Source organism: Saccoglossus kowalevskii, chromosome 15 (genome assembly GCF_978046115.1).
Source record: "Saccoglossus kowalevskii chromosome 15, keSacKowa6.1, whole genome shotgun sequence".
In the NCBI taxonomy this organism is placed as follows: domain Eukaryota; kingdom Metazoa; phylum Hemichordata; class Enteropneusta; family Harrimaniidae; genus Saccoglossus; species Saccoglossus kowalevskii.
In genome coordinates this window covers 23,627,194-23,653,249 of record NC_140655.1, presented here as the reverse complement: position 1 = coordinate 23,653,249, position 26,056 = coordinate 23,627,194, and the positions used below count along the sequence as shown (strand labels likewise).

Here is a 26,056-nt window from a genome sequence, read left to right as displayed (position 1 = left end):
CCCCGACCCAGTTGATACTAATGCACAGAATATTATTTTGCAGGATTTGCCTCAATTGAAAGGACAAAGATGCCCTCGACCTTGACATCTCCTTTGAGGAATTGAGCAACATAGTTAGACTCCTACCGTCGGGGCGCACTCCCGGTATCGATGGCTTGCCCAATGAGTTTTATAAAAAATGTTGGCATATTTTGGGGGAGGATTTTTATCGGGTTTTATCTCGGTCAATCAGTGATGGTATTTTGACCGTCTATTGTAACAGAGCGATTATTACCCTTCTACCCAAAAAAGGTGACAATACTTGTTTAAAAAATTGGCGCCCAGTTAGTTCATTGTGCAGTGATTATAAGATCATCACAAAAACACTTTCACTACGTCTCCGTCCTGTTCTGGGAAATATTATACATCCTGATCAAAGTTGCTGTGTACCAGGCAGGCATATCCACGACAATGTATCCTTTTTGCGGGACAGTATTGATTACGCTAATGAGTTTAACAAGTCTTTGGGTATAGTTGCACTTGACCAGGAAAAAGCTTTCGACAGGGTTCATCATACATACCTTATGAACACCCTAAAAGCATTTGGCTTTAGAGACTATTTTATTAATATCATTGGTTTAATATACAAAAATGCTCAACTATTGATCCGCATAAACGGCTCTCTCACTACACCCCTCCCGCTAGCTCGGGGTATACGCCAAGGCTGTTCACTTTCTGCCCAGCTCTATGTTCTGTGTATTGAAACTTTTCTAGATAAAATAAGAAATAAAAGTAAAGTAACTGGACTGGCTATACCTAACAGTAATAGCTAAAATACAAAACTTACTGCTTATGCAGATGATATAGAACAAATAACGAAGACTTTGGTGAATTGATAAAATGGCTTGATATCTACCAACGTGCTTCCAATTCCAAGGTTAACTTCAATAAATCTGAAGGCCTGTGGGTCGGGCGGTGGCGCAACTGCGTAGATTCACCACTTGATATCAAATGGAATGACATAGGCCTGAAAGTACTCGGTTTTTATCTTGGTAACAACAATGATTACACAGAAAAAAACTGGACCAAGCTTGTACAAAAAACTGAAGGTAAGCTTGAGTATTGGTCCCGCTTTTCGCCCGGCATGTCATATAGAGGGCGCTCGTTAATCGTTAATAACGTTACTTCTTATTTGCTTTACCGTGTTGCCGGTCTTTCCCCGCCTATTGTCACTGTTAGTTACATTCAGTCTTTACTTGTGATTTTTTTATGGAACGGTCGGCATTGGGTTTCTGCGAAAACTTTGTATCTGTCTTTGGAAAAGGGAGGTCAAAATGTTGTTCATCTATTCAGCAAAATTAAAGCTATGCGCATTAAATATGTTCACAAATATTTATATTCAGTATACAGACATCCTTGCTTCAAGTTCACGGATTATTATTTCAGCCAATGCAAGTAGGTAAACTCAAATACACATCACAGTTATTGTTAATCAGCATTGATATTTCATACTTTCATGGACCTAACTTTTAATCTGATCTGTTGAAGTGTTGGAATTCTTTGGATATACGCCATAAGGTTAACACCGACAATGTTTCTGACGTTCTTTCAGAACCTATTTTTAAAAATCCTCTAGTTTTGCATCCACTTAGAAATGAACCGTATGTGCTTAAACACTTTGTTGATGCTGGTATCACCAAAGTAGGTGATTTGATCGGCATACCAGGAAAAGAGTGGCTTCCGTCGCCAGTTTTGTTCAGAAAAGTCGGAATGCAGTCGGAGAGAATCTTTAATCTCAGTCTAAAAAATGTGTGCGAGTCCATCCCTGCGTCGTGGAAAGACTGCATTCAAACATACTTTAAAAATGAATCTAGTGACCTGCCTCCAACAACTAAACACAACATTGATCTATATAACTCCGATGATGTCTCTGTGTAAGATGAAAAATGGTGATTTCTACAAATATATTATTTCTTTACTACATGCTCAGCATCATACTGATACAATTGATACTGTATGGCGCGACATTGTGAGTGTTCCAAACGAGTTAAAGCCAAATTTCAAAGGATGTTACTCCCCACCATTATGCAAACTAGAAGGCGATCTTCAATGGAGAATCCTCCATGGAGCTTATACTACTGGCACGTATATCTATAGTACAGGACTCGCACAACACGATAAATGCCCTGTTTGCGGCGATGAAGATTCATTGTGTCACATTTTTTTATGAATGTCCCAATATCAATGCTTTGCTGATCCACATAAGGACTATTGCTGGTCGCCTCACATTTCCGGATTCAGCCATTCATCTATGGTGGTTTGTTATGTTACCACCTTCCAAGTCACGTTCCTTTATTTCTAAACAAGCTTATCAACTGTTCATTTACATTGTTGCCACGGCAAAGATGTCAATTCATCTCAGTCGCAGGAATAAGTGTCAAGACATGGGAACTACTGATCCACTGGAGATTTTTAAACATCGTACGGTTTCCAGGCTTAACTTAGAGTTTGAGTACTGCCGTTTAAGTAATCGATTACATGCGTTTGATAACATTTGGGCTGTTTGGGTGCACTATGCAATCGAGATGGAGAAGCACTCAATATCTGTATATAATCGGTTTTCACTCCCGCTTTGCGGAACATCTGGTTACGAACTTCACAGTGAGTCTGGCACCGAGCATCAAGTACGCTACGTAGGGTGGTACACGCATTTACATGCTGCCACGTTGATCTTATGATCCTACTTACTTTTAATTAAAGACCTTATAACAACACGTTTCCTTGTAGTCAGTTATTTACCCGTAGTGTGGTCCACATAGTTTTTATACATTATAGTGTGTTTTATTTCTGCTTAGGGATTGGTAGGGGGGATCGTAACCCCTTGTGGTGAGAACCAGAGAGTCTGGCCTACCTGCAGGATCCCTTTGTTTAACGTCCACATTATTGTTTGTTAATTAAGTTGCGTTGTTGTTTTTGTCCGACTGCGATTGAAAAATTAGCTACTACAAATCCAAATAAATCCTATTATGCAGAACGATCAGTCAATGCTGAAATAAAAAACAAAGTGCCATCAAATACACTTCAATTAACTCTTCTTTACTAACTTCAAATACATGAAAAGATCCAAGAATAAATCTAGGATATATATCAAGTATCTTAACGATGATACGCAGTATATGAATCTTATCGCTACTGTCCAATGTCAATGTCCTACTGTTTCGTATTACCAGTATAACCAGTCTTGTTAACGGCTTCACAAAGCACCAAGTATGTTTGCTACACATCGCCGTATGTTAATATATCTACTCTCATAAAATAACCCTGACAAGCTTTTCATTCTGGATAGAGTAAAAAATGGAATTAGCATAATTAGTAAAAACCAGATTTTACAGTCTGTTGAGTATAGTAATTACATGTCAGCTACTAGTGTTAGCAGGCGTGAGGTAGTGGAAAAACAGATACTTACAGGATTAGGGAGGGTCGTTATGTTGCAACCATTAAGAAACCTAAAAATGTAAGTGCTTTGGGTGCTATCCAAAAGCCTAACAAAGTTGAAGTTAGACTTATTCATGACTGCAGCCATCCCACGGGTACAGCAGTCAATCACTATGCTGATAGCCCATCATTCTCCTACCAGTCCTTTCCTGATGCGTTGAAACTCATTCAACCTGATTCATACATGCCAAAAGTAGACTAAAATGCGCATACCGATCTGTGTGCATACATCCATCTAATTTTGATGAAACAGTTATGAAATGGCCTTTCTCAGCAACGCAAAACCTAATTACCTATATGAACCATATTATGATTCGGGGCAATATGTGCTCCTACGATATTCCACCCATTACACAATCAGTTCAGAGAATAATGTAAAGCAAGGATCTTGAGGAACGTGTAGTATATTTAGATGAATTTCTAATTGTAGCAGACACGTATCATGACTGCATGATTGTATTTCTGGGAATATAAATAGATAGCCATAACCTTACATTAACCCTACCAGAGGATAAAAAGAATGACCTGCATGATTTGCATGATGTACCTACCAACGAGTACTCTTCTCATAGTCTGCGCCGAGGAGGAGCTTCCTGGGCCATAGAATGTGGCATTCCAAGTGATATTATTAAACTAATGGTATCTCTTCATACCTCTACCTTTCAAAGTAAACTCTATGTTACTGTACTACCGTCCTACTACTCCTGAATTGGGTTTGGGAGTATTCATTCCTACCACTAGGGTAGGGGGAAAGTTGAATAAAGTCACGCCCTAGGGTAGTTTAAATCCCAATCTTGTGTTGTTCTATATGATGTTGATATGTGTGGAGAACTAAGTGCGTTAAGGTATAGCTCCATGTTTAATGCACTTAGGGGATCAATTACCGTTTTCAATCAATCATATTATAGTAGGATGGGCCATGGATGACAGGATCCAGTAGCGGGGATAGTTATTATTACATACTTATTACAGAATGAAACCGTGTATATTTGGATTTACTGGTCAGTTTGCAAAAATCGTTGGAGGGGCAGCATCTATGCTGCTTGCTACCATCCTCCCACCTCTGTAATACAATCTTAGGCCCTGCACCACTTTGATAGGGGGAACATTTGAATAAAGTCACTCCTAGCGTAGTTTTAAATCCCAACCTTGTGTTGTTCTATATGATGTTGGTATGTGTGAAGGACTGAGTGCGTTAATTTAAGTAGACCAAACAATTGTTCAAGTCATCGTTAATCAACTGATATGCAACTTTATTGTCGGTCCCCTGCAGGGAACCAATTTTTGCGATATGCAACAGTTAAGATGTAGCAATATTAAGAAAAATAATGTTCACAAGTAACATGATTTTTTTCCAAAAACACTCTGCTAAAAGTAATATAGTAGCAGAAGTCTGATTCAAAATGCTGTGCTAATGGTTAACACGTCATAACTTTAATTACAGGACAATAAAAGCTGCAATCAGTAAACAAGATTTCCTCTACTATCATGCAGGAAACCTAATTAGTTAATTCAAATAGTTGTTAATCAGCACCTAGAGTTTTCCAATCAACCAGTTCCCAGGCAATCATCAGACAAAGTCAACTGACGTTGCGCCTATCCCGGTGTACCTATAGTGTATAGTACTGGAAATGCTCGACGTAGTGGGTGATATTCCCTTAAAAAACATTTCGTTCAAACAAACACGGAGATCACTGTGTAGATTGAAACAAAAGATATACAATGTCTACACATTGAGGGCGCTGTTATTTGTATGATGTAAATGTTTTTGTTCACTTAGTGACGGGAGTTTTACTGATCAACAATTTAAACCGGTATGACTCGCTAATATTCCAATGGTGAAATGGTGAATTGTTTTGCTCAAAAATTCAGCCTTCACCCCCCCAAATATTTATGAGTCTTACTATTGTTAGGTTGCAGAACACAATTCTAGGCGAATTTGAAATAACACACCATGGTGACCTTGTAATTCTTAACAGAACGCCATTTTGAAGCAAGTCAGTTATCTATCAGGTGACCTATCATGCGCACGCCTCGCCTTTGTCTGCGCCCTCATCGTTCAGTTTCTTTATTCTTTACACTTGTTATAATCGCTAAATATATTTGTGAACGCCGTACCGAGCAATAATTAATTATAAGATCCATTCCCAATATAAAAAATATTTATCCTAACACAGTGTGAATTATGCATTTACAATCACTGCATTGTTCGCGACATTTCCAACTGCGTTTTTAGTTTTTAGCGTCTTCCTGCGTTTCGTCACGAAATTAATAGATAAAGCATGTGTGCAGACATCACACCAATTAATCAATTGAGCATACTGTAGACAACAGTACCACTCATAGTAGAAAATACACAAAACAAATCGAATGGTCAAAAGTATCAAATATAATTGTTTTTCGAATCGAATTTAAAATCGCTAAAACAGTTATTGATAACCATTTCAAAGGTTATTACTTGTCGGATGATGTTTCAAGCAGTAGAGGACTGGAATGGTGTCTGCACAAATATTGTGTCCACGTAACCCTTATGAGCAGGGTTTTAAAGGTACCACATTATACCAAACACACGAATGAACATACAATAGTTTTAAATGACAGTGACAAACAACTAAAATATCAATGATATTATGACTTAAGTTGGTAAGACTTTAAATGTGAACAGTTTCCATACATATAAATACGGTTCAAAATTTTTATTTTTCATATGAATGTGTATAGAGATCGCCCGGCATTTATATCTTTTGGGTATCAATTATTATATTCCAGTTTTTGTTTGTTACATGTTTGCTTATTTTATTTGTTTTCGAAATATCCTTATTAAAAGTAGATTAAATTATTGTTACTCTTATATACTTGATATAATATTTAAAAATTGACAAACATTACCTAAGATGTAATTGTTGGATTGCAACTGATTGTCAGACCATGCAATAATGCTGCACTCAGTAGACAGTCATCACCAGGGTTCTATTGTTCTGTGCTGAGCATGTGCAGGAAACCCAGGTGTACTCATTTGCATAAAAACAAGAGAATACATTACAATTTCCCCATCTTTAAGTTATAATATAAATTGACAGATAATTGATAACAGGTAAATGACCAAATATATATCTAGTATATGTATTTCTTTTCTTTTAAACGAAACACTAATTATACAACATACGATACATACAAAATAACTTGAGAACTGGGGTGGACTATCCAGAGTTCTCTTAGTAGGTCATTGGATTATTCTGCCCTGTGAAAGACCTACAACATGTACAGAAATTTACAACTCCAATCGAACTGGAGCATGTCTTATTTTTTCTGGATATCTGTGCACTTCTATTGGAAGAGATTCAGTTTCTGTAGCATCTAAAGAAGGCGCTTGACTATCTGGTTTCACGTTAAGATCAACTGTTTTATCTTGTGTAATGTTGATATTTCTAGATTCAGTATTAATATTTGGTGTAATGGGTGAAACTGTCCGAAGGCGAGAATCAGAACGTTGCAGTTGTTCAATATGCCGACGACAAATTATACCTGGATCAATTTCCACAAGATATGTCAATGGGCCACACGTTTCGACGATCACACCTTGTTTCCACTTTTCCTCCCCTCTATAAAATCGAGCACAGACGTGGTCCCCTATTTTGTATTGTCTATGCACAGCATTTTCGCGAGACTTTTTTCGTGCTTCTTGTTGTTTTTCCACTCTTTTGCGAATATAAGGTTTTAATAAATCGAGGTGTGTACGTAATTCTCGTCCAAGAAATAATTTGGCAGGTGATTCATTTGTTGTTGCATGTGGAGTTCTACGGTAAGTGAATAGAAAATTATCAAGTTTGCACTGCAAGCTTGACGACGACTTATCAGTTTTCATAGCTTGTTTAAATGTCTGTACACAGCGTTCAGCAAACCCGTTAGTGGCGGGATGATAAGGTGCAGTTTTCTTGTGCCGTATTCCATTCTTCTTTAAGAAGGTTTCGAACTCATCAGATGTGAATTGTGGTCCGTTGTCACTTACAAGAATCTCTGGTAAAGCATATTTAGCAAACAAATTTCGCAGTAATTCTATTGTGTCAGACGAAGTAATTGATTTCATAGTAGTCACTTCCGGCCACTTAGAATAAGCGTCTTGTATGACTAAAAACATCTTACCCAAAAATGGACCAGCAAAATCGATATGGATACGCTGCCGTGGTCGTTCAGGCCAATTCCATGGATGAAGTGGTGCTTTACTTGGCATATTATGTGTACTTTGGCAATCAACACATTCCTTAGCTTTATCTTCAATTTCCTTGTCAAAACCTGGCCACCAGATGTAACTTCTTGCTGAGGCCTTCATTTTGACTATTCCTAAGTGACCAGTATGTAGTTCGCCTAATACACTACTTCTTAGTTTATATGGCACAATAACACGTATTCCCCACACGAGGCAACCTTGATAAACCGTAATATCATTTCTGCGAGTGTAGAAAGGTGCAAGCAATTTCTCACCCTCATTTACCCAACCATTCTTGGTGAACTCCAACACCTTTGACAGTACTTGATCTTTCCTAGTCTCATTGCATATGTATTTGGATGAAACAGGCAACTGCTCAATTTGTGACATGTTAAAAACATTTACGTAATCATCCTTTTCTGTAGACATTAACAGAGGTAGACGAGAGAGTCCATCAGCATTTCCATGTCGTGATGCACTCTTATATTCTATGGCATATGTATGACCAGACAAAAAAATTGCCCAGCGCTGCATTCGAGCTGCGGCTAACGTTGGAATGCCCTTTTTAGGACCAAAAATAGTAGTTAAAGGTTGATGGTCGGTGAAAAGTGTAAATCTGTTGCCATATAAATATTGATGGAATTTTTTGTCACTATAGACAAGACTCAAAGCTTCTTTCTCGATTTGTGCATAGTCATCCCTGCCTTATTCAGGGTCCTTGACGCAAATGCAATTGGTCTCTCACTGCCGTCGCTCATTGTATGGGATATCACTGCGCCTATTCCATATGGTGATGCATCACAGGCCAATTTGATGGGCAACTTTGGATCAAAATGTGTCAGAACTCTGTTTGATGCAATTAAGTTCCTTGCTTCTGCAAAGGCATTCTCACATGCCGATGATCTTTTTCCATATATGATTATTTTGCAAGAGCTGATTAAGTGGATGGAGTACTGTAGAAAGGTTTGGTAAAAACCGACCATAGTAATTTATCATACCCAGGAATGAACGCAATTGTGCAACATTTGTAGGACGTGGAGCATCTATAACTGATTTAACCTTCTCTGGTGAAGTATGAACACCTGTTGAATCAATTACATGTCCTAGAAATTTTAAAGTCTTTGCAATACATTATCAAGGTTATCCAAATGAGCATCATCACTCTCACCTGTAATTAATATGTCGTCTTGGTAACACAGAACCCCGGCCATACCCTGTAAAATCTGTTCCATGGCACGTTCAAATATGGCGGGAGAAGCAGCAATGTCAAATGGAAGACGCTGATAGGTAAACAAGCCCTTCTATGTATTTATGGTGAGGTACTTTTTGGAATTTTCTTCAACTTCCATTTGTAAGTAAGCATGAGATAGGTCGATCTTGCTAAAATGTTTACCCCCAGCGAGGTTTGCAAACATCTCTTCAACCCATGGCATGGGATATTGCTGAGCAGACAAAACAGGGTTAACAGTTATTTTAAAGTCTCCACATATGCGAACTGAACCATTTGGCTTTACTACAGGTACAATAGGCGTGGCCCATTCACTGTTTTCAGTAGGTAGTTATACACCAGAGTTCACTAACCTCTCCAAGTCTGCATCTATCTTACTTCTTAGTGCATATGGCACTGGCCTGGCCTTATAACATTTTGGCTGGCATCCATCATTCACAAGCAGTTTTGCCTTAATAGATTTCATTGTGCCCATCTCGTCTTTAAAGACAGCTTTGTGTTTCCTCAGTAAACCTTCTAACTTTCCTTCTGTTATGGTAGATGAAGCTACAAACATTGACTTTATAGTTTGCCAGTCAAGCTTTATTTTTCACAACCAGTCACGATCAAGCAGTGGCGGTCCACCTTGTTTGACAACATACAACTTTAGTCTGTATTGTTGTTGTTGGTACTCTACCGTTGCATTTATTACACCCTCAGGGGCAACTTTCTCACCAGTATATGTTTTTAAAAGAATACAAGTATTTTTTAATGGTATATTTGTAAATTTTTCATGATATTCTTTGTAGGAAATCACAGAAACACCTGAACCAGTGTCAAGCTCCATTTTCAGGATTTTACCATTAACCTTATGCTTCAACCATATCTCTCGATCTTCATTACTTTTTAATGTGGACATATTTGACATTGATGGCTCTTCTTCGCTGTCATTTTCAATTGAGTGATTGTTATCCAAATTCTTGACTTGTACACCTTTATTACGAGCATTACCTTGCCAAGATTTAGTAAACTGGGGAGCTCTGGAACGACAAACACGCTTGATATGTCCCTTCTTTTTACAACTATGGCAGATCTCATTTTTTAAAACGAAAATTTCAATGCTTATGGTCTGTACTGCCACAGCGATAACAGGGGTTGTTTGAATCACGTGTTGTTTTTAATTTATGGATACCCCCCTTTGCATCATGGCTAAGTTCCTGTATGTCCTTGGCAGCAGTTTCCATAGAAATTGCAAGTTCAACTGCTTTCGTATAAGTAAGATCATGCTCTGTGAGTAGTCTTTTCTGTATTGTTTCGTTCCGCATACCACAAACAAAACGACCACGTAAAGCATCATCTAAGATGGGACCAAAGTTACAGTGTAATGTAATTTCTTTAACACAGCAATGTACTGGAACAGTGACTCTCCTTCTTGTTGATTCCTTTTATAGAATCTGAATCTCTCGGCAATGAGTAAGGGTGTGGGGTTCAAATGTTTCTACAACACTTCAGTTAATTCTTCATACGTCTTTGTTGACGTTTTGTCAGGGCTGACTAATGATCTCAATAAAGCATAGGTCTTACCTCCGATAAGGCTTAAAAATGCTGCTACCTTCACTGGGCAAAATCGTTGGTATACGGCGGGTACATTAGCGTATTCGCACGCGTATATTCCCGATATTCGAAGATATACGTTGGTCGGCGCACACGTACATTCAACGTATGTTGAATACGCAACGTATATTCACACATTCGGAACATACTGATACGTAAATATACACAGCAGTATATTTACGCAGACCGGAAGTATACAGTGCGCACATTAACGTACACCTAATGCAGAACAATGCTGTCTAACGTATTCCTACGTATACTTAGTATATACGGACACGTGATAAACCACTGCACAGAGTTAATACTGACGCAGATCGACGTATACGTAGCGTATACGGTCACGCAATAAACCAGTGCACACAATTAACATCGGCGTAGATCTACGTATATTTTGCGTATACTCGGCATATTTAAAGCGCATGCTATTGGCTGATTTTTCAGGAACATTTGCATACAGGTCACATATTTTAGGTCATGCTTCATTTCCGGTTAATCATTCACGTAGTAATTTGGCTCTTGGACGCCGCACCTGCTTGTAATTTTTCTAGGTACTAGTATTTTGTTTATAAATAAAGTATCGATAGTATTACTCGTGTTTGCTACCGCAACACATTTATTTATAAACACAATACAACAACCTAGCAATATCACGAGCTCCTGTTACAGTCATATACATGTAAAGATAAAGAAATGGTTATTGCCACACCCATCCCAGTGATCAGACGTTTTTTTTATGAACACAGGACCAGCAACGAGGCATTAACCCTTTCTTTATCTGTAAGTTACAAGTGACTGTTCTCCCGTGACTTGCATCAGACTAGATCGCATACCACAGGAAATTAAACGTGGGAGGTGATTCACAATGAAATATTTGGCCACTCGATGTTCAACACAAGTAGGATCAGGGCAACGTGAACAGTTCATAATCGGAAATAACGTTTACAGAAGATCTACGGTAAACGATAACACATTGCAACTAATGCAATTTCGTGTTAATTAATATTGAGGAGTTGTTTTCGGGTAATTGCAAAGGTGGGAATAAAAGACATACATTTGTGATTCAAGTGATTTAGTATTTATTTGTAATAACAATACATACACTTACAAGTACACAAATCTTCCTCGACATACATAAAATAAATCATATGGGGTTTTAATTCCAATTTAATTGAAGGTGAAAAATAAGTTCATTTCAAGTGGTTTAAATTTAGTGGACTTCTTTAACAGAAATAACGAAATTCAACAATTAATGCATTTAATATCAAGTAATTTATAAATTCAATGAAACAAAAGAAATAAAATTCCAGTTATAAGCTAAAAATATTGAAAGGGTTTGGGTTTGGGTAGGAATCAGAAAAAAATCACGCTGGTCATCAAAACTTTGACAGGTACATGGTGGTCCTACTTATTTCTGGAGCATGCGGATCGGTTGCCTCCTTGCCACTCAGTTGTCTTAATCCAAAATCAAGTCGTTCAGTGCCATGACCTGAATGTCGGAGACCTCACAATGAACATTCCTTTCCGATCTTCTTCGCCGTCTTCCTCATATGACATCATAATGTCCACAACTTTCGTCACCATCTCCCACATCTCTTGTTCTTCCTCTTTAACTTCTTTTCCCGACATTCCGCCAGCTGCAATGATAGAAATGTCATTTATAACTAACACTATATTTATTATTACTGCTATTTTAACAAGCTTGAATAAAACGAATTCAAAATTATAAAAACTATAAATTAACACTTACTCATCTCCTTCTTGGTTTTTTATTTGTTTTTTCCAAGCTGTCTAAAAACACTCTCGTCTCTCTCTGTCATTTTCTGGTAACAGTACCTAAAATAGAATATGTAACAGTTTAATTGAGATTTGTCAAGCAAATTAGAATAGAAAAAGGTGTTGTATTGTAATGTTTGGTGAGCTGGACAGTTTTTACTCAATATATTACCGACTCAACAGTGGGCAATGAGATTCAAACCTACCTCCCGCTCGAAATCAAAATGTGCTAATCATTGTAGTAATAACTTATGTATTTTATATTTAAAATTATAGGGGAGGAAAATTTGTTAAGAACACGCAAGCCAATCACTAAGAATAACAAATGCACGCGAGCTGTAGCTGGAACAAACGTTGACACATTCAAGAAAAAAATAAAAAAATATAAATAAGACAGCGTGAAAAAAATTAATTGCAATGGTCATATCCCGTGATTTCAAATGTTTGCCTTAAATATTATGCCACATAAAACTGTTGTTAAAATGCAAGTTGGTATGAAGTATTAGTGCTATATGACTACATCCACCCACACTTGCTTACAGGAAGTCAGTAGAAGACAAAAGATTTCTTCGTTAGTGTGGGGATACGTTGGTCAGCGTGGGGGGGGGGACAGAGGTGTTAATCCGAAAATTCATTGTCTGTTCTTGTTTGTGATTGGTTCAGGCAACGTTTCGAGGATCGCGTCGTAGCTCCTTCGTTGGTAGTGGGAGCGTGTAAATGGCGAGAGCCGGGTTACCACGAAAGTTGGGTTACCGCTATCGCCATTTATACACTACCATATTTTATTTAATAAAAAAATAAAACAAAAGACTGTATGCAAGTCTAACGCCCACTTTACACTAGCCCGTATCGGTTAATTGCTGAACAGCCTGAACCCTTTGTTAATTTGAGTAGAGCTCTTTGAAAACAATGAAGGATCAGACAAAAGCATGGAACAACGGACATCACATGGTATAACCAGGCAAACATGAATTACTAGTAATTTGGGTGAAGAGGTCAATTAATTAGATCGGACATCAATTTTCGACTTTCGCATACTTACTTTTTTTCTGACACTTAAAATAAAATTGCGTATATAGTGATTTACAGGCTGCAATCAAAATCGATCCACTGAATACAAGTTATAATAGTTACAATGAAATGGTATGAACTAAATGTGAAAAATTTAACAGTGACTTTTCTATGCGTGTTTGAAATAACACAGCTAGACGCGCTACATCGACTGAAAGTTAAACACAACTTACACAAATACTGCAGGGTCAATCCGGACACGCTGATTTTCAGAACTTCTAAAAGGGTTGATATTATTCTCTTGTGGTGACTTGGTTTCGGTTTTTAAAATAGCATGCTTTTTTCTGTCTGTTTTGATGTAGCCATGACTTCCTTGCGCAAACGATTTACTGTTGGTGATCCGAGATGCTTGAAGACTGTGGGCGAGATCTATCAAAACTTCCGAATAAACTTTGACTTGGTGAAGATGAGATCAGCCTGAACGCTGAACGTCAGACAATCGACAACTACGATGGAAATGGGACATTTTGTTCCTGGATTAATGCAACAATTACGTAACTGATTTCAAAAGGGCTCATTACTTCAGTCACGTTAGCGTATAGCATTTTGTTAGTAGGGGTGTGCGATTGCGAAATTCGACATTTCACAGTTTCATCATGTTCGATTATTAATTTATTTCCACCAGTAATATAGATATTTGTTATTTTACTATTCTGTACGTACTAAAACGTAGTGTTTGATTTGTTAGTGACGACGGTTCCAACTCAGCCCATAATGATAACGTCCAACCAGTGTATTGCGCTCTCATTATTTTGGACAGTGTTATACGGACGCCTGTTCGCGCAAAGAATTGTGGGACACTCTACCACAAATAAAGATGAAATGAATATATATACCCGAACGAGAGACTGCACCATTGGAGTATCTCTCACGTACACCATAGACTATGGAAAACGGAAAATTGCTAGTAAAATGTATTTAGGAATTCAAATGATAGTAAGAGACAAACATTTATTTAAATTTATAAATGAAACCTGATAACAAAATACAAGTTTACAGACAGATTCGGAAAAGGATCGTCGTAAACCGTTGCGCTGCTAAGCATGAATAGTTAACTGATGTCAATCGATGTCACGTGATGTGAATGCACTAAAACATGAATCGTCAGTCTAGTTTTCACAAAAATTTACACAGTTCCTAATATGTTGCCAAGTACCACATAGCAGGTTCAACCATAGACTGTCTATGGTTCAACGAAGACAATGAGAATTGTGTTCGCAAATCTGGAACGTCACTGCAAAGAGTACTAGCCAGAAATATCCATAGATGTTTGAAATGAAAATGCGATGTTTAGCGTTGTTCACTGTATGTGTTCCGAGTGTATGTGGTGATATCACAGTCAATAGTAGAGTGACTGTGGTGATATAGATCGGATTCTGAAAATAACGCAGCGTACGATGGTAAATGGATTAGAAATGAAACTCCGTAATCAAACGATCCCTAGAAATAGCGATGACGGCAAATTCGACCAATTTTGTTACATGTGTCTCAGTGAGAATTCATTTCACTTTCTTGGTATGGACTTTGTGGCTATTCTTACCAAAATGCCGATCGGCCAACATTCACGTGTATGAGACCACAAGCCGGCCCTGAGAAACACGCACACGACCCGAATGGAAAGTATTTTAACACTCGCCAAAATATTCACACCTGTATTGTTCGCATTCATTCAGGCTTGCAAATGATATTGCAATTAATTAACGTATACTCTATTGTGCAATTTCCTATCTTGTGTTCGAATTCACCAGTGTATAGTGAGACAATTGAAGACGTCATGTTAATATCAAAGCGATGGTACACTTCAGTCAGGAAATGTTTTTTTTTTATTTAGAAATTAGTAACAACCGTTTCTAAATTGTACATGTACATAGCCATTTCTCAATTACATGTACTTGGCAAAACAGGAGACGTTTTTAGATCGATTCAAGACGCCATGCGAGTCGACAGTTCCGGTAATTATTTATTATAAGTACTGGCGGCCGCGATCCCAAATAAAACCGGACAATTCCACGCGCACAGTATTCTCCACGTATGCGTAAATATACAGACTTCGTAAAACATCGTTAATTGTACTACGAGAATGCATGTAAAATACGTACGTATACGCTGCGTGCCACCCAAGGCGGGCATGTGTGAAAGAAACCATAAAAATACGTAGCGCATATGTACGTATATTCCACGATTTGTATACGTACTCATATCTGCGTATACTAAACGTATACCGTGAATATACACAAAATATATATCTCCGTATACAATCGTATATCAACGATTTTGCCCAGTGCTTATTGTCTGAATTCACCTTGTTTGCAATGAAGTACATATCTATACGCTCCACATAACAACTCCAATCACCAGTTGTTTCATCGAATGGTTCAATGCTGCCAATGGATGCCATCTTGTCACATGTAAATGGTAGTCGTCAAGAAAAAGGGGAAAATATACTGTTCGTCTGGTTACAAATTCGAAAATCTATGGCTGTGCAAACTGTATCCCATTTGCCTTTTAAGAACAAATAGATTCCATCCTCGTCGCCAATTTGTTTGATTGCAACTGATTGTCAGACCATGCAATAATGCTGTACTCAGTAGACAGTCATCACCAGGGTTCTATTGTTCTGTGCTGAGCATGTGCAGGAAACCCAGGTATACTCATTTGCATAAAAAACAAGAGAATACATTACAATAATGACATTACAGTAAAATACAGAATACATTTTTTATTGAAATAGTACTCTTGTACAACTATTGAAATGATTGTTAGTATGTAATCTCCCATGAGAAGCCGCTCTATAATGATCAATTTGTAAAATGTATATACTGTTCCCGTATGAAATACTATGGTTGGGACAAGATGGAGAAATATATTTTGTTTGTAGAAAATCGCGCATTTATTGTGCCACAGTGTGTTTGGTCCATGCAGCATATATGCAAATAATATTGAATCCATACATTGGATTGTGATTGCTGTGTGAAAATCTTATGTTTATCCACCTATGCATTATACAACATGGAAAGACATATTTAACAACCAAAATTACTTATTGTCAAAGATGTAACGCAGTTTTTATTACAATGACATGAATGTTTGGACTCAAAGTGTATGCATATACTGGGAGTATTTATATTTGTTACACCTGGTTTAGGATTATTTTACTTAGTCTAAACGTTAATGAGGTCATCACACCCATTACTCTGGAACACTGAGTGAAGGTGACTGTGCATAGGATCTGGCCATGTCATTTTATTAGCAATGGCCTTGGAAGTAGATTTATTTTGAGTTAATAGAAGACAAGTTTTACAATTATTGCATACCTTCAATCAACAACCTAAAAAGTTGAACACGTAGCACGGTTTTAGAATCCATGTTAATGTAATTTGTAAAGTTTCGATTTGACTTAATAAGGTTTCCATCTAGTGCATTGTGCGCACAATAATTATATTTAACAATACCAGATACCACCAATATACCTCCACGTTTAAAATTGAAACATTTGATGACCATAGATTGCAGGGAGTGGTAATTATGCTTTTTAACAATACAAAGTATTTTATCGTTTTTATATTTCCAAACTAATAATGCTGTCAATTAAAATTAATTCCATAATAAAGGAAAGTTGCACGCTATATATATATACACAGCCGGTATTTGGCAATGACAAGCGTGTCGAGAGGCAGAACTTGAATTGCTCGACACTTTCCTCGACAATCGCATGTATGACTAGATGACTGGAACGCTTCTGCTAATACGTCTCATTCCATTCCAGATGATAATATATTATTATGTTTTGTCAGACCATATGATTTTGTCTACTTTGTGTCAAAACAAATAATCTAGCAACTAACGACCATATCCGGTCTGACTCTGCTTGCAAATGCCATACACGTCAAAAGTTAATCATAAAACTACATTAATACATTAATACATATACATGATATACTGAGTTTGTATGTATAATATCAAAGTGCAAACTAGTTTTTCGTCAAATGAATGCAAAATCAGACAATCTAGGATTCTTAATGGAAAACCTAAACAAAATAATCGCAGTTTTTTTATAACAGCTTCAACATTACTGCTCTTCCGTCTACGGTTTTCGATGTAACTGGTGAAATGAAATTACCAATTTGTGGACTACCCACTTTTATGCCACACAAAACTCTTGCTGACGAAGAGTATAGAACTACTTGACTATAGAGAATTGTAGGAATTATTATCCGGCATGTTCCCCACACTTGGTCATGTGCATGCAATACATTCTGGCCTATGGTCGTGATATGGCGGAAATTGTATATAACAAAAGCAGTTATGTAATGAATAAAAAAGTAATGAGCAGAAATGAAATTATGGGGATATTATGCTTAAATGATGTCAAATTTATGATGGGACTATGGAAATCAATTCACAGTCTACTTATTCATTACGATTCTTAAGATTATTCATTAATGGTAGTGGGGTAGTTTTTTTACTATGATACAGTCTAAATCGTTCAACATCGAATTAAAGCGAGTTAATTATATTCACTTTTAAATAAGCTGGTTAAGCATGAATTTCAATCACACATTATTTGAGCATTGGTGAAATGGTATCCTAGTTAATATTACTGCGTTAGATTGGTTACTGTTTGTGACACAGAGTTATGATATGTAAAATGGAACAAGACATGGGGAATCATGTCACTCTAAGATTTACATGCATGCATAAAATTTCGAATTTAGTAATCAGTAAATCGTTTATGTAAAATTTATTTTGTTATTGTCTAACTAGTGATGTTGTTGTCATTGTCATCTTTGTTTGGCGCATGTCAATTCCGATATTTCAGCACTAAGATTTCTTTTCAGCTGTAAATATGACTGTTTGAAAGGACATCGTTCCATTGACTCGTTCTTTATGTTCATCCACGAATAATTGTCAAGTCAAGACTCATTGATACTCCTTCTGCCTAAACCCACCTTGGTTTAGATGTATATTTCATTTTTTACTAATCTCGTACCAGTGATTAATAGTGCAGTTACTGTAATAGAGGGGATATACTGTACACACAAAATCCACAAAGTGAAGTGATTTTTTGAAACAAATAGTAAAAAGTCAGACTGTGTTTATGTATTTTTAACAGACACATGTATGGGATACAATATCTATTTTGTGTTTTGGCCCTCTATAGATTTCTTTAGGCCGAGGACGCTATTCCAAAAATCATGTTTACTGATTGACCTGATCGGCATATATTCAAATGAAGTCTATTGACAGCTGTCTGGTGTATTATGCAGCATTAATCTAGTCAATGGGCCATCCCGATTGCAATGAAGGTTTACTAGGACATGGCTGGCGTGACAGAATACGTCACAAGACAATAACATTTCAGAAAAAAATTGACCGTGGCAGCATTAGAGGGGTCAAATATTTGCATTGCCACGAATCATTAAAAGATTCTCAAAATTGAATGCATTTGGCCGTTGCACACTAAAAGACAAATTTCAAATAAGAGATACGAGTAGTTCTTATATTAGTAATACGTATCACTGAAACTAAATTAATCTCATCAGTGTTTGTTTTATTAGGCAGTGGAAATGACTGTGTGGTCTAGGGATTAGCATGTTTGCCTTGCGTTATAAAACGTGTGGATGAAATCTCTACTAGGCGATATGGAATTTTTCATTTGTAACACTTATTCTGGCAGTTTTTAATTTCCTGTGTTTAAACGATCAATGCAGTCACATATCAAAACAGTAACAGTGTACACAAACTGGTAAACATTATATATCCTCCAACTATCGCAAAGTCACTATCACCTGTTTTTCCTGCACCTATACTAAGGCAAATGGGCAATGTAGGGCGGTAACATATGCTATAATTATTTATATCCAAAAATAGCTTTAAATGCTTTTAAATCGTCTCCAGAACCACTAAAATGTCACCCATATTTCAAGTATGCATTGTACTTTTTTTCGATTAATTGCAATAAATATTTAACATGTTGTGATCCATGGTATGTTGGAATTGTATGATGGATTGGTGTGTAGAATTTATGTGGTTTTGGTGTACACTGCAAATCGCAATTGAGTTGAAACATATGCCCAAGGCAGAATTTCATATTGCATTTTGTACTTCACGCGTTGTGCTATTTGAAGGCAGTCATCACCTTTGTTACATCGTTGATTCAGTGCTCTTTGTTTTATTGACCTAATTCATTGTAGATTCAAACGCGTATTTAAATGAGTATTCAATAAACGCTATCATTGTTTTAAGATTCCAGTGTAATCGCTCTCATTAGTTTTACTTTATATTTATTTATTTATTTATTCGTCCAATATCGACTTTTTGATAAGCGTACATATATATAAATCAAGTTGCTTATTTCTAACAAGTACTCAATATGATATGTTTTGATATATAGTACCCATATCCATACAATACATGCATTACATAAATCAATTGAAACTATGCAAGTTGATAATATTACTTGTTGTTGAACTCCCGCCATCATTGTACCAACGAACCAAAAAGATTTATTATTTTATCGTTGTATTGCGTTTCTAATACGTGTCTTTACAACATACGGCTATAGCCCAAATTGCTTTGCCATCTGCTCCATTAACGGCCACACAATTATCATCATCTGAAATAAAAATCGAATAAATAAACTTAAATATGCTCTGAATCCACAATGATTACTAAATATGCAGTTGATGAAATGAAAGACGATCGCATCATCACCACCAAAACCCACCCACATAATAAAATAATGAAATCACGTGCGACGCACCATCGATATAGGCTCCACGTGTAGGGTGGTTTGGGTTTCGCACAGAACAACCGGTTAGTATCCAACCATCGTCACATCCTACTATTGCTTTATCACCCTCAACAGTTCCAGCATTAACGGATTTGGTTTTACATTTGAAATTGGAAGCAGAACAACACACAGAGCTAACCCAGAGACCTAGAAACAAAATACACATGTTGTATGTATATCTTATACAAAGACGTCGTCGTCCGCCAATAAAATAATTGAGGAATGAACGACTAAACAAACAGATGTCGATTTGAGCAACAATGCTCTCACGTTTTACCGAATACGTGGCTGGGTAATGACTATATGAAATGTATTTCGTGTGTGACTCGAACCGACGTTCGCGTACGGAAACAAATAGCCCCGCTGCACTACCAGCTTACATTGCATTGTCTAAGTATGTTGATTATGTTATCTATATCACTGAGACGTAGGGAAGAAAGAAATGCATGATTAACTGCATAAATAACATAAAAAAAAACACGAACTACATGCTTTTGAAGGGTTCGTTTTGAAATTAATCTTTACAAAATGTGCTATATTTGAATGAATCATATGATATCGACATTTATTCCGTCGAAATCAATTATATGAAATTAAAAATCCACGCCACCAAAAACTGGGGGAAAAACAACGCAAAACACCAGAAAAAAAAGTAACGTATTCGCGGGACTTTATTTTTAAAGAAACTAAAAAAATTTCATAGACAAAAAATAACCCCACCTTTATTCACAAGTTCATTATGACCAAGACAATAGTTAGGCATCATAGGCTTTGTTCCGGTTAGACCATTCCACGGGGACCTGACTGAACAACCTATTTGGAATAAGAGAACACTGTATTAACTGTGTGGCCAACAACAAAATGATGAACTACACAATAGTCGGTATTGAACTCAGTAATCGATTTTAGTTTCACTTAGCATTTAAATGACTGTTTTGACCTGTATTATTTTAACCTGTTAAAATATTAAAACTTGGTTTATTTAACCAATTTGAAAACTTACTTTATTATTAAAAAAACATTAATACATGATAAAATGCTCAGAATTATCCAACACAAAATAAACAAACCTGTTACAGAAGCATCAAAGCAATTTATCTTGTCTGGACACAATGCCATACTTCCGGCATCATCAGGGGTTGAGGATCTGTTGCCGTTGACATATTGACAACTCATATGAGGCCACTTGCAACAACGAGCATAGGCACGTGTACCTTGAATACGAATATGCCGATATAAAATAAAAAAAAAATATCCAAAATATTATTATTACAAATAATCTCAATAATATTGCAGGAATACAAACAGGCACATTTTGACACGTTGGCATTGGATTTTGAAGGAAAAAAATAAATAAAAACAGGTATCCAAGACCCTTCATGAGTAGAAATACATACAAACCGGGAAAAGTAATCCGGAATTATTTGGGGAAAAAATGAAACAAAACAGCAAAAAATTAAAAAAGAAAACTATAAAATTTAGTCTGAATAGTTTCATAGAATAGTAAATACAGTAACCACAACGAAAATGAGAATGATACACTAAAATCATGAAAATTAAACAGATGGTCGCTAAATGACACTCATTCTGAACTTTCCAAAGAAAAAGATAATTTACAAAATAATATTCAACATTAATATATTTTATTGCACTTAACATTTTAAAGTCAATAACGAGTCGTGTACGCATGTATACATTTAAGCTCTTTGCATTTATGTACCAAACAAAACATACAATGGCGATCATAAAAATACCTGACCCATTTTCACCATTTACGGCAGTACATGCTTTTTTACCAAAGCCGACTGGTTTAATATATTCGCCACCGCGTTCACTACTGTTTTCTGAGTAGCTAGTACATCCTGTTAGAAACTTTCCTTTTTCACACATAACTTCGGATGTCGAATCCTTATCCGTGCCAGACATTAATCCAGTTCTTGTAACACACACTCTATCACATACTATATAATGATAAATAAACACCTACATTATTTATATACAATTATTTTGAATGATTGTACATGTCGTTCGAATACGTATTGACTGGTTTGCTGGCTAAAATGTATCCGACAATGTTTCCATGTAATACGCCCTAGTTTGTACATCACTAAAATGACATTTACAATTATTTTCAAACATCGTATGTAGAAGCTGTTTCTTTCTCATTTGTATGTTCTGTCCGATATTCTTAATATAGCGCCACACACGATTACTAATTATTACATAATTGATGAAATTCATTACTTTTATATTGAGCCATATATATGTTTCAATTAGTAACCAGTAGTCGGCTGAAAGCTATTCATATTCATGTTCATATTCATGCCGCCAAAATTTCGAGCCATAAGTCAGAAAAGTAGGTTTACATAAAACATTTGCATTTGATGATAATGACCATATAGATCAACTAAAATTGGTAACACGCACATAAATATGTTAATACACTGTAATTACTCTTTATAGTTAAAGGAACATCATGCGCTTAAAATGAACACTCTCATACGAAAGCAACCTGTCATACTGGTTCCCAGACAGAATAGTAATAGCATGTGCATGATCTGAAATCGAGTTTAGTAACTACGGGCAACATAGACTTAACAGCGTCCTTGCTGAACGCATTAGTGTTTAGTCCTAGAGATTTACTCTACGTTGTCACTGCATATATTTGAAGCGTGCGATATATATGAATTATTTAATTATTGATCTTACTTTCATAATTATACCAAATTATATTACATATACTTAAACTATAAATTCAATGATCTGCTTACCTTTTGCGGTAGAAAACTATTTGAGAGACGAAATAAAAAAAAATGTGAATACAATATGGTGATTCAAGATGTCAGTTGTATCAGTTACAGACTACAGTGCGTTCTCAATGTGTTCATGGTAGTTTATTGAAGTTGGTTACGACATTGCACATATTGTCAACAGCATGACTGTAATGTGTTAGTTGACTAATATTTCTACGACCAAAACAACTATTAAATTGACGAATGACTAATAATGAAATTAACTCAAACGAAAAGCGTTAGGATGTGTTCGTGCTCGTGATTTCAATGTGATAACTTACCGTACTGAGATCAGCGACTACCCACATATAGATAACGAAGTAGAGAGTATTCATGTCGTCTGATTCAGAAGCAAATACTCTCATTCAGTCGCGTGGCTGTATATACTGTTGTTAAAAAGACCCAAATGTATTGACAAAAATAGCCCTGATGTTATTAACGTTTTTCATTATAATGGATTTGGTATTACTACGCTTGGTACCCCCAAATTTAACCAACTGATAAACACACACGCAATGACATTAATATCAGACATACAGTTACATTGATTTATTTCCATACATTGTTTAACCACAATCTCATTTACCCATGGCAGATGAAACCATGGTAACATTGCCCGGTGTCTCCATGCTATATAATACAACTAATCTCGTATGCAGTTTGATGTAATTGTTTGGAGGGTTAATAATTTATTTCGTGAAGATATTTTCGTAATCTTAATAATTCAAGTTGTTTTTATGGATCAGGTGCAGTTTTGTTTTAAAGTCGTGTTTACACATTTAACTCTTCAATCCATCCAACTTTAAATTTGCAGTGCACATGCGTAGCAGATGTCCATGTCACGGACATGAATCATCCGACAATCAGCGAACATGTTACAAATATATTTATCATTCATATATGCATTGATGGTTTCAAAAATGAACATAATCAATATTCGCAGGCGTGCGCAATATTTTTGGTACATTTTTAGTTGTGTTTAATAAATCTACTCATTGGTATTCAACATAAACATGTCAATGTTTCTCATTTACTTAGAATTGGGGCGCAGAATTCATGCAATTTTATGAATTTATGAAACCATTTTTATGAATAGCTCCACTAAATTACGTAACGAAATATGTAAATAGTATAGTGAGAAAAACAAAGTCTGTTTTTTCACCCTGAAAAGCAGCTTCCTTCAATATTATAGATCGCGTGTTCTACCTCGAGAGCAAACATGTACGTTTTTCATCACCATTCAGATGAACACTGGAATGACAAATGAGAGAGCTTTCTGTGCTTTTATCACAAACCACAAGACGTGATGTGAATTTTAGTTAAACTCATATAGATTCTTGCCATCACATTGAACCATGTGGACCACAGCCAAGACACCATAAACAGCAGATAAATCTAGAACTTCTGGTCGTGTGATGTGTGTCATTTTACCTATTAAACAGTCAAACTAAGCTAGTACCTCCGTTCTTCAATCTTATTCACAATAGCTATGAACATTAGCTCACAGAGAGACATACACGCCTGCTTGAGGAAAAGCTCATATTTCTTCCAACAAAGAAGGATTTATTATTCTTGTTCAGTTGTCCCCCAGTAAAATGTAACATTGAGGATTGCTAAATGCATTTATAAATGATATAAATATATATAATAATGCAAGACAAATCAGCAACAATGATACATTGCACAAAGGTCTAGAACAACCAAATTCTGCTATTTCTGTGTAGCATGACAGAAGTATTATGTTCAAGAAGTGGATAATATTGATGTATTTGTTAAAAAATAAAAAAACGAAATTTCTGGCAATATTGAAAAAAGAATATCTACATGTGGTATGCAATCATATATATGTAGCAGAAGCAAAATCGATACTATTGAGAGTACAAGAAAATAATTTAGCTAGATATTTATTTGTAGTGAAAATACATACGTATGCAAGCAGTGGTGCGTTAAAGATGCTCCTCTCTCTCACTGTTAAAACAGAACAAGTTCTTCGGAACGAGTAAAACGACCTTGTTGGTTATGTGACAAACACCAAATAGAAATACACACTTTTTATTAGATGTACGTTTTTAGAACCATATATATACCATATTTTTGTCTTCACTCCACCCACAAATACCAAATTTATATATGTTTTGTGATTAAACAAGTCATCTTATTCAGCGTCTAGTCGTTTTTTTATTCTTTTATTATGTTATACGAACCTACTGTATCTCCATTGATCTTCGTTTTTGTATTATATTTGGTAATAACAATCAGATCACAATCGATGAGATGAGATTTGACCCGTCTATTTCATCATTGGATTTGTAGAATTTGTTCTTTTATTCGAATGCCTCGTGTTGTTTTCCTGGTTCCCCCCTTCAGGCTTTACGTACCTCTTGTTAAATTGGCCACATCACATTGCCGATTTTCCACGAAATGATTGGCGAGATAGTATACAACGTCACAAGAAAATAACATTTTAGAAACAATTATTATGTGTTACCACAGGGAGTTGGACAAACTTATGTATTTTAATAAATTATTAAATAATAAAATGTTATATAACTTTTCTTTTACCCCCTTCCTGGTATCGATTTCAAGTAATCACTGATCTTTGTTTATACCACTCTTTCCCTTATTGTAATCTTTGTTACGTGCTAAAGTTATATGCAAATAAACACTCATGAACTTCATGTGCATGCGTTATCACAGAGATATACAGGCAGACAGACGGGCATATTACTTGATTAAGCCGAATTGAAGCAATTAGCTCCCACATAATCAATAAGTTTCAAATATTTTTTTTGCATAATAAATACAAGATTTTTAGCTAAAGTTCAAAGAAACGTATGTGTATTTCTGCAATGAAACTACAATGAATAAATGGCTATTGCCTTTAAACTTGACACACATGCTTCATATCTGGCTATAGTACACTAATATGTTCTCTGGGGCCTGATTAAATTAGTCAAAGGTCAATAATACAGGGCACCACGCTTAAAGCCATAACTTTGCAAACTTGAGACCTAAATTTGACATCAGATGGTTGATATTGAATGAGCTCATTCATTCACTGAACTAATTAAGGATCGTCCGAATGACCAGACAGTATATAGAATATCAGCATACATAGAGTGTTT

General features: G+C 36.1%; 1 protein-coding gene and 1 long non-coding RNA gene across 2 annotated transcripts; both read right to left on the bottom strand.

The window, feature by feature from the left end:
- Nucleotides 1-19,662: 19,662 nt before the first annotated feature.
- On the bottom strand, nucleotides 19,663-20,921 carry LOC144357028 (proprotein convertase subtilisin/kexin type 9-like). The gene is made up of 3 exons (XM_078011590.2): nucleotides 20,860-20,921; nucleotides 20,110-20,286; nucleotides 19,663-19,962 (listed from the first exon to the last, which is right to left on the bottom strand). The coding sequence occupies exons 1-3, from the start codon at nucleotides 20,903-20,905 to the stop codon at nucleotides 19,880-19,882; spliced, it is 306 nt and encodes a 101-aa protein (XP_077867716.2). The 5' UTR covers nucleotides 20,906-20,921; the 3' UTR covers nucleotides 19,663-19,879.
- Nucleotides 20,922-22,017: 1,096 nt separating this feature from the next.
- On the bottom strand, nucleotides 22,018-23,272 carry LOC146734266 (uncharacterized). Its single transcript, XR_014926595.1, has 3 exons — nucleotides 23,213-23,272; nucleotides 22,911-22,926; nucleotides 22,018-22,100 (listed from the first exon to the last, which is right to left on the bottom strand). It is a non-coding gene; the product is annotated as an uncharacterized LOC146734266 (long non-coding RNA).
- Between the last annotated feature and the right edge of the window lie 2,784 nt (nucleotides 23,273-26,056).

What these genes read in the sequence shown, in the direction of transcription:
- LOC144357028 (XM_078011590.2), bottom strand. Translation starts at nt 20,905, where the DNA reads ATGATGCCTAACTATTGTCTTGGTCATAATGAACTTGTGAATAAAG. An exon ending in TAATGAACTTGTGAATAAAG is followed by an intron (nt 20,287 to 20,859) that starts GTGGGGTTATTT and finishes TTTTGTTTCTAG; the next exon opens with GTCTCTGGGTTAGCTCTGTG. An exon ending in ACGTGGAGCCTATATCGATG is followed by an intron (nt 19,963 to 20,109) that starts GTGCGTCGCACG and finishes TTTTTATTTCAG; the next exon opens with ATGATGATAATTGTGTGGCC.